Below are 10750 nucleotides of genomic sequence, written 5' to 3'. Positions count from 1 at the left end.
CTTATTTCTATTTGCAGATGCATGGCAGAAAACATATTTAAAAGGAGTAAATCATGAGGTCCTTCTTTTTTTTTTTTTTAGTTCTACCACTTTATTGCTACCAACCCATCTCCCTCCACCCTCGTGCACACATGCTCAGTCATGTAACCCCATGGACTGCAGCCCACCAGGCTCCTCTGTCCATGGACTTTTCCAGGCAAGAATACTGGAGTGGGTTGCTATTTCCTTCTCCATAGAGGTCCTTCTTGTCTTTTGAATACAATTATTTGGTATGATTTAAAATGAAAACTATGGGCGTCTCTAATAGCTCAGTTGGTATAGTCCATGGGGTTGCAAAAAGTCAGACAGGACTGAGCAACTTTCACCTTCACTTTTCACTTTCAAATGAAAACTGTACCTAAACTTAATGTTAGCAAAACAATGAACATTGTAACACAGTTACAACACATGCTATCTGTGAAGAAAATAAGTCCAACATTTATAAATGTGTAATACCTGGCATTATTGACTCAATGGACATGAGTTTGAGCAAACTCCAGGAGATACTGAAGAACAGGGAAGGCTACCATGCTGCAGTCCATGGTGTTGCAAAGAGAGTCGGACATGACTGAGCAACTAAACAACAACAATACCTGGAATTATCAATACCTGGATTACTTGGGGGATCCTAAAAAATCAATGGGAAAACCCAAAAAGAAACAGAGAAAGTACGTGAATAAAAAAAGCACTTTTAGGAAAATATGATTGGTCAATAAACACATATGAAAAAATGTGCTCAATTTGCTTGTGATCAGGTAAATACAGACACTCATCTTTAGTAACTGAAGGGATTCAAAATTTGTGCAAGGATGGGGCAACAATCTGGCAATATGGGAAGCAAAGTCTACAAAGCACTTCTAGATATGCACCTTTGAGAAAATCTTAACTATAAAGAAAGAAAAAAAATACACAAAATGATATTTAATATAGCATTTTTATTACAATGAAAAATCATTTATGTCCTAATCACTGTGTATTTCAGCATGTTTAATACATACACTACCAAGGACCAGGCTGAAATCGTTTCCACTCTGTAGAAAAGCACTAGCCCAGTATTCAAGCCAGAAGCTGCTTTCAGAGCATGAGGTGAGCTACGGAGAAAAGTGACCTTCCTCACCCTTCCCCAACACACTCACTCACCATGTCTGAAATGACATCCTTCAAGACACTCACTGTGGTTATGGTAACATCTACTAAAATGGTTCACACTCTAAAGGTGTTAAGAGATATTTGGAGTGAGAGAATTGCACAGTGAAGTAAATTTGAGATACACTGTGTTAAATGAAAATACATCTTGAATACATCTTTTAACAAGCTGGTAAGAAGTACTTGGATTTCCCCCCCAAAATAGATATTTTATCCTTTGTTTCATTCATGATTTTCCCCACAATACCTTTTTCCCCCAAATATCCTCATGGATTAGTATCCCTGAAACAAACTTGTGGAGAATGTTGGGTTAAGGTCTTGTGCTAGGTTAAACACAGGCCTTCTGGAGATATTTTGTGCTTGGAAAAGGCAAAATACTAACCTATTAATGAAGACTGATTTTGTAATAAATTCTAAATATAACTATTTAGAATTAATAGGCTTTTCATAAATGAAGCTGGTCTAGATTTTGCTCTTTAAGAGTTATCCGCATCTAGTTTTATATCAGGACTATTTTACCTGTGCAAAATTAATTGCTAAAATCCTGTTAAGGATTATCTGTTTCTTAAGACTTTCACCTATGCAACTATCAGATTTTTTTCCTTCAACAGGAACTTCATACACACACATTTGTTGGTCTGTTTGGGTTCTAGAGCACAGTCAGTTGTGATAACATTCTTAAGAGATGAAAATGCAATCCCTCTATGTTTTGACATATATTGGAATACATATTGTACATACAAATAGTGTTACCTTAGAATTAAAAGAAAAAATTATTGATAATCTGTAGTAATGTCCCTTTTGTCATCATTAATGCTGTTTCATATTTCATTTTCTTTTCATTGATTAGATTTGCCAAGATATAGTCATTAAGACTGGATTAAGTCTAATAGTATCTAACCCCTTAATTTCTAATTTTAAATTTACTTTGCTTCTCTTCTGTTGGTTTTACTTTGTTCTTTTCCTGGTTTCTTGACATAAAGGTTTACTCATTCCTTTAACACATTTATCCATGTGACAGGCCCAGCTTTGATGGCTGTGGAAAAGTGAAGATGAAGCCTAGGCCTACAAACAAGATTTCCTTAATGCATTCAGGGGCATAAGTTCCTCACTGAATAGAACTTTGGTGACATCTGACAAGTTCATATATGCAGGCATCTTATTAACAATGATTTCTGAAGCAGTGTATAGTTTGTTTTGATTTTAAATATTTTATTATTGAAATTTCCAAACACATAAAAAAGTAAAAATATTAGAACAATGAACCCCCCATAAACAACCATTCTACTTCAGTAATTATTAACATTTTATCAGTCTATTGATACTTTCTAGCTCTCTTTGCCAATTTTTCTTTTGCTTGAATATTTTAATACAATCTGGGTATCTTACCATTTCCTATATATTTATTTCCAATCATAAAATCTTTTATTTTTTAATAACCACATTGATATTATTATCATGCTTCCTGAATGGCGCCAGTGGTAAAGAACCCACCTGCCAATGCAGGAGACCCGAGAGATTCAAGTTTGACCCCTGGGTTGGGAAGATCCCCTGGAAAAGGAAATGGCAACTCACTCCAGTATTCTTGTCTGGGAAATCCCATGGACAGAGAAGCCTGGTGGGCTACAGTCCATGGATACAACTTAGTAACTAAACAACAAAACTAGTATTTCTAAAAATCACTTAATACTCAGTGCATGTCCACATTTTCCCCAGTCTCCAAAATGTCTTTTTACACTTTATTCAATCTGGGTTCAAATAATGCCCACATATTGAATTTAGTTGATGTGCCTCCAGTCTTTTTTTAAAATCTGGTAACAGTGCCCTTCTTTTTTCACGCCACTCAATAGTTGAAGAAATCAGGTCAATTTTGGGAATTGTTTTGGGAATTTTATACATTCTGGATCTGCTTGGCTGCTTCCTGTGGTATCATTTACTTTGTTCATCTATTTCTCAAATTCTTGGGTTTAAAAAATTTTTTGATTTGAAAGTTTGATTTTTTCTGTTCATTATTTTGGCAAGAAAACTTCATAGTAGTGACATGTACTTCCTAACTGCATTATACCAGGAGGTGCATACTGTCTGACAGTTCCACTTTTATAGATGTTAAAATCAGCCAGAGGGCTTAAAGATGGTCAGCTTGATAAATCCAATATAAAGTTCTCACTATAAACTCTTTCCCCAAATAGTTTTAATATCCCTTGAAGATCACTTTCTGGACATTATTCTTTAAATTAGGAACTAGAAAATGATTTTTCTAATCCAAATATCAATTTTTTTTCTGTATTTACTGGTAAGATTTATTAAATTAAAAAAAGTTTTAGTTTGATGAGTTCTGGGTGACCCTGAGACCTGATTCACATGGAAAAAGCAAAATAAATACTTTCCCCTTTATTTATTAGTTTTCAGAATGAACTGATACCCAAGCATCTTCCTAAGCTGACCAAATTAGGCAGCCATAACCAAGTAAACTATCAAACTGCAACTGGGGTCATGTCAAAAAACCCAACTCCTACTGGTTGAAGATGGGATACTATGAGCATCAAAAAGTTTACTAGTTGTAATGGAATATTTTCTTTCTTTCTACAAGAGTAACATATACACACACATACACAATTATATTTCCAAGTGGTTAATTTCTTTTTTGCCATCTTTTGGATACCTTCTAATTAATCTTGAGTGGCAGTCACAGAATACAGATTATAAAACATTTACCTTGTAATTTATTATGGGAAAACAATTTCATATTTCTCTTTGCTTCTTCAACCACTATATTCTTAATCTCATATGCATGAAATTCATCAGGTTTTTTTTCAGCATGAAATTTCTGATGCAGCTCAAGTGATGAAGAACTTCCTGCATTCAATATAACCTTCTAGATTTTATCCAGAATAATCTTAAATTTAGTAAGTACTGAGCAGTGACAGAAGGCATTTCTACATTTATTACTTCTATAGGATCTTCCTTTCATATGAATTCACTAACACTAATGATGTTAATAACAACTATAGATAATATTTACAGAAAACATGCTATATTGCTGCTGTTTTTCCAAGTATTAACTACTCAATCCTCACAATGATACAGCAGGCTGACTCTGAATTGGCCCCAGTGATCCCTTCCTCCTGGGATTCATACTCTTCTATAAGCCTGTTCCCTTGAGTATAGGGCAGCCTAGTTTCTTGCTTCCAAGCAATAGAAGGTAAAAAGGTAATGAAATAATGTCATTTCAATTATTAGAAACACAAGATGATAGCTTCTTTGATGCTAGCAGACTCTTGCTTTCTCTGATGAAGCAAGCAGTTATGCTGAAGAGGCTCATGTAGCAAGGACCTGACTGAAGTCAGCCTTCAGCCAACAGCCAGCTAGAATCTGAAGACCTCAGTGCAACAGCCCTCAGAAAATTAATTTGGCCAACAACCATGTGAGGTTAGAAGTGGATCTCTTCCCCAGTTGAGCCTTCAGATGAGACTCAGTCATGGTTGAAACCTTGATTTTAGCCTTGTGAGAGGCCCTGAAGCAGAGGACCCAACTAAGTTATGCCTAGACTCCTGACCCATAGAAACTGAGATAATAAATGTGTATTATTTTAAGCTACTAAGTTTGTGGTATTTTATTATGCAGCAATAAATAACTAATATTCATAGATACTACTATCACCATTTTACAAGTGAGCAAAATGAGGCACAGAAATTTAAGTACCTATCCAATAATACACTGGTAATACAGTGGTCAAATGGCAATAAAGATAGATAAGGCTAAAGATTTTCCTGCATTCATTATATTACTTTCTCATATGAATATGCTGAAGACAATGCTTGAATGGTGGTGGAAGCAACCATTAAAGCAACATTTTTTTCTGTAATATAAACTTTTTATGCTAAATGATGAGCATCAAACAAATTCTCTCAAAAATGAATTTTCTGATGTTCTGTAACATAACGTGCATTTGAAAGCCTTGTATTAAATTACATTATGAATTTTCTGATGTTGAGTAAGGTGTGAATGTTGTCTAAAGGCCTTCTTACATTCCTTACATTTGTAGGGTTTCTCACCAGTATGAATTCTCTGATGTTGAGTAAGAAAAGAATAAAGTCTAAAAGCTTTACCACATTCCTTACATTCATAAGGTTTCTCTCCAGTATGAATACTCTGATGTTGAGTAAGTTGTGAGAGCAGTCTAAAAGGTTTTCTACATTCTTTACATTCATAAGGTTTCTCACCAGTATGAATACTCTGATGCTGAGTAAGTTGTGACAGTAGTCTAAATGCCTTCCCACATTCTTCACATTCATAAGGTCTCTCACCAATATGAATGCTCTGATGGGAAATAAGTTGTGAGTAACTACTAAAGGTCTTCCAACACTCCATACATTCATAGGGTTTCTCACGAGTATGAATTCTCTGATGGCGAACAAGTTGTTGCCTTAATCTAAAAGTCTTCCCACATTCCTTACATTCATAGGGTTTCTCACCAGTATGAATACTCTGATGGACAGTAAGCTGTTGGCATATCCTAAAAGCCTTTCCACATTCCTTACATTCATAGGGTTTCTCCCCAAAATGTATTTTCTGATGTATTCTAAGGTCTGGACCGCATACGAAGGCTTTCCCACATTCCTTACATTCATAGAGCTTCTCGGAAGTATGAAGTCTTTGATGTCGAGTAAGGTGTGTACATTGCCTAAAGGTCTTCCCACATGCCTTACATTCATAGGGCTTCTCGCCAGTGTGAATTCTCTGATGTCGAGCGAGCTGCTGATGTACTCTAAAGGCCTTTCCACATTCCTTACATTCATAGGGCTTTTCACCAGTATGAAGTCTCTGATGCTGAGTCAGTTCTTGGAGGACTGTAAAGGCCTTCCCACATTCTTTGCATTCATAGGGTTTCTCACCAGTATGAAGTTTGTGATGTCTGATAAGGTGTGCACGCTGTCTAAAGGCCTGCCCACATTCCTTACATTTGTAAGGTTTCTCACCAGTATGAATTCTCAGGTGTTGACTAAGTGTTGAACGACGAATAAAGGTCTTCCTACATACCTTACATTCATATAACTTTTCTCCATTATGAACTCTCTGATATTCAGCAAGAAGATTATGCTTTTTGTAAGTGGTCATTTTTTCAGAAGCAATTTTCACTTGCCCAAAATATCCCTCTTGTGGTTCCTTTTGCCCCTCAATTTTGCTTTTGCATTCCCAATCACTTCTGAAAATGGAGTCCTGAAGGCTATAGCTTTTAATTCTTTCCATTATCTCCCACTGGAATGAATATATTTCATAAATGTCCTTTTCTGGAGATAAAATATTGGCACTGTATCTGGACTCCAAGTCTGAAAGAAAACAAGAAAGCAAACACATGATGTTTTCCTGTTCCAGAAGAAAGAAAACTATACAGAAATAAAAAGCACCTAAAACAATGCCTATTCCTGAAACCAAGTAGGACCCTTTGGAGCTCCTGGGCATGGTAGCCTTTCTGTGTCCCCTGTTTCTTTGCAGAGAATAGACTCCAGCCTCCATGGACCTTCCCTAGATTCCAAAGGGAAAATCTGAACAGGTGCAAATCAGGGAAGGGAGAGGATGCAGAAACAAGGGGCAGTCAAGAAACAATACTGCAACCTTGGGTCACAGTCCTGGTTCCACCACAAGGGATACACATAACAGTATCTTTGAGCTCTTCTGCAGAACTAAAACCCCCAGCAATTGGAAGATGTTCCAAAGAGAAGGTGACAATTTGATAACCCTGAGAAGCTCATCAAGACACCACCTGATATACAATGGAAAAAAGACAACCTCTTTAACAAGTGGTGCTGGGAACACTGGTCAACCACTTGTAAAAGAATGAAACTAGAACACTTTCTAACACCATACACAAAAATAAACTCAAAATGGATTAAAGATCTAAATGTAAGACCAGAAACTATAAAACTCCTAGAGGAGAACATAGGCAAAACACTCTCCGACATAAATCACAGCAAGAGCCTCTATGACCCACCTCCCAGAATATTGGAAATAAAAGCAAAACTAAACAAATGGAACCTAATGAAACTTAAAAGCTTTTGTACTACAAAAGAAACTATAAGTAAGGTGAAAAGACAGCCCTCAGATTGGGAGAAAATAATAGCAAATGAAGCAACAGACAAAGGATTAATCTCAAAAACATACAAGCAACTCCTGAAGCTCAATTCCAGAAAAATAAATGACCCAATCAAAAAATGGGCCAAAGAACTAAACAGACATTTCTCCAAAGAAGACATACAGATGGCTAACAAACACATGAAAAGATGCTCAACATCACTCATTATTAGAGAAATGCAAATCAAAACCACAATGAGGTACCATTACACGCCAGTCAGGATGGCTGCTATCCAAAAGTTTACAAGCAATAAATGCTGGAGAGGGTGTGGAGAAAAGGGAACCCTCTTACACTGTTGGTGGGAATGCAAACTAGTACAGCCACTATGGACAACAGTGTGGAGATTTCTTAAAAAACTGGAAACAGAACTGCCATATGACCCAGCAATCCCACTTCTGGGCATACACACTGAGGAAACCAGATCTGAAAGAGACACGTGCATCCCAGTGTTCATCACAGCACTGTTCATTATAGCCAGGACATGGAAGCAACCTAGATGCCCATGAGCAGATGAATGGATAAGGAAGCTCTGGTACATATACACCATGGAATATTACTCAGCCGTTAAAAAGAATTCATTTGAATCAGTTCTAATGAGATGGATGAAACTGGAGCCCATTATACAGAGTGAAGTAAGCCAGAAAGATAAAGAACATTACAGCATACTAACACATATATATGGAATTTAGAAAGATGGTAACGATAACCCTATATGCAAAACAGAAAAAGAGACACAGAAGTACAGAACAGACTTTTGGACTCTGTGGGAGAAGGTGAGGGTGGGATGTTTCGAAAGAACAGCATGTATATTATCTATGGTGAAATTGATCACCAGCCCAGGTGGGATGCATGAGACAAGTGCTCGGGCCTGGTGCACTGGGAAGACCCAGAGGAATCGGGTGGAAAGGGAGGTGGGAGGGGGGATCAGGATGGGGACTACATGTAACTCTATGGCTGATTCATATCAATGTATGACAAAACCCACTGAAATGTTGTGAAGTAATTTCTCCAACTAATTAAAAAAAAAAAAAAAAAAAAAAGACACCACCTGAGGCCAGATTAAAGGAATCAGTGAAGCTCATCAAGCCAGATTAAATGAAAGCAATACAGGCCCTGCACACACCCTGATCCTTATTAGCAACCCTGATCTTGAACTATTTCTATAAAAGTCTTCACCAACTCCTCCCAGGTTGGGACACACAGTTTTTAAAGCACAAGCCCACCGTGTCCCCCTTTGCCTGGCAAAGAAATAAAGCTATTCTTTTCTACTTCACCCAAAACTCTGTCTCTGAGGTTTGATTCACCACCAGCACACAAAGGCTGAGTTTTCAGCATTATTACCAGTGAATGGATTAGACATCTTTAGAAGACATTGTATTCCTGCTAATATAATAACACATATGTGTACCTAGAAAACCTATCTTCTGTAAAACTACACACCAAATATTAAGAGTTTATGGGGAAAAGAGGAAAAATATCTCCAGGATATCTCCAGGAGGTATTGTTTTAATACCTCCAAGAGAATTACAAAAAAAAAAAAAGAGAGAGAGAGAATTACAACATGATTGACAAACTGCTACTCAATGAAAATGATAGAAGCCAGAAAAACAAGAAGACAGCTGCTAAGAGAAATTAACTGCCAATCCAGAGTTCTGTACTCCAGAGAATGAAGACAAAATTCTGTACCCTTTAAAAATGAAGACAAAATAAAGATAGTTTCAAATAAAACCTAACAGATTTCACTGCCAACAGGCACAGTAAAAGAAATACTAAAGGAAGTTCTTCAGGAACAGAGAAAATGATTCTAAGCAGAAAGCACTACAGTGCAGAAAAGAAAAAGGAGCACTGTAAAAGGTACCTGTGTAGGTAAATATAAATCAGTATTAATAACAGTATATAAATTAATACTCTATGGGGATCTAAATGTATATAGAGTCAAGATAAACAACAGTAAAAAAAAAGTAGAGGATACATAAAAAGAATTTAAATGTTATGAATGTCTCTACAATATTGAGAAAGATATAAAGGAACTAATTTAAGGTACAATGCAGTAAGTGAAGAATGCATGTGCTAACCTCTAAAGCAACTATTAAAAACTGAAGTGTGTATAACTAACACACTCAAGAGGCAAAAGCTAAAATAAAACTTTTTGATTAATCCAAAATAGGCATGAGAGGGGAAAAAAGAGAATGCTGAACAAACAGAAAAAAGACAGTGGATTTAAACCTAAATATATAAGGTTTATATATTTCCCTGGTGACAGTAAAGAATTCACTTGCAGTGCAGGAAGACCTGGGTTCAAGCCCTGGGTCGGGAAGATCCCCTGGAGGAGGGCATGGTAACCCACTCCAGTATTCTTGCCTGGAGAATCCCCATGGACAGAGGAGCCTGGCAGGTCAACAGTCCATGGGGTGGCCTGCCCGGCAACAGTGCATGGGGTTGCAAAGAATCGGCCATGACTGAGCAACTAAGCACAGCACATATAAGAAAATTACTTAACTGCAGATGGATAAAATGCACCAACTCAAAGACAAAGATGCTCCTTATCCACATAGGGAGAAGGAGGCTGTATGAGGAGTTCAATCTGGGTAAAGAAAACATCCACTTGTGGGAGCAGCCTCAAGTGTGGAGGATTCAGACCAAGGAGCAGCCCAGCAGTATATTCTGGGCAAACCCACCATGAATCTAACATCTGTCTATCTCCCACCAATAACATTCAAATCAAAGCCACTACCATATTCCACTGTGACAAATGAAAATAGCCTCCTAATTGGTCTTCCTACTATTCATCTTGCCCCTATTTGATCTATTCTCTATAGAGTGATACTTATAAGACAAATCAGCTCATGACATTCCCCTGCTCAGAAATCTCCAATGGCTTTCTATCACAATGACTTCCCCTATGATACACAAATTTTACATGACCTAACCCATGCCTAACTTTCTGACTTCATCTTGTTACTCTACTTCTCACTTATCTTTTGAATAATCATCCCGGCCTTCCTCCTTGTCTTCTTTTTAAAATTTTTATTGGAGTATAGTTGCTTTATAATGTTGTATTAGTTTCTGCTGTACACCAACGTGAATCAGCTGTATGTTTACATATATCCTGTCTTTTTTGGATTTCCTTCCCATTTAGGTTATCACAGAGCACTGAGTAGAGTTCCCTATGCTATACAGTAGGTTATCATTATCTGTCTATTTTATAACAGTATCGATAGTGCCAATATGTTAGTCCCAATCTCCCAATTCATTCTACCTGAACTTCCCCCTTGGTAGCCATACGTTTGTTCTCGACACTACTGTGTTTCTATTTCTGCTTTGCAAGTAAGATCATCTAGAAAAAAGGTAAGGATGATAATAAAAATTTGCATGCTGGCCTTCTTGCTGTTCCTCAAACACCAAAGTCTTTGCCCTCTAACCCAAGGTCTC

General features: G+C 37.1%; 1 protein-coding gene across 1 annotated transcript in view; it reads right to left on the bottom strand.

The window, feature by feature from the left end:
* Positions 1 to 954: 954 nt before the first annotated feature.
* LOC133055073 (zinc finger protein 28 homolog) overlaps positions 955 to 10750 on the bottom strand; it is a 52275-nt gene continuing 42479 nt past the window's right edge. The window contains exon 12 of the mRNA XM_061140545.1: positions 955 to 6515. Within this exon, the coding sequence (XP_060996528.1) occupies positions 5149 to 6515 (1367 nt within the window). The 3' untranslated portion in view covers positions 955 to 5148. The remainder of the gene's footprint in view (positions 6516 to 10750) is intronic.

The sequence above is a fragment of the Dama dama genome, chromosome 4 (genome assembly GCF_033118175.1).
Source record: "Dama dama isolate Ldn47 chromosome 4, ASM3311817v1, whole genome shotgun sequence".
In the NCBI taxonomy this organism is placed as follows: domain Eukaryota; kingdom Metazoa; phylum Chordata; class Mammalia; order Artiodactyla; family Cervidae; genus Dama; species Dama dama.
Note: the sequence above shows the minus strand (reverse complement) of the source record. Positions and strands in the feature narration are given on the sequence as shown.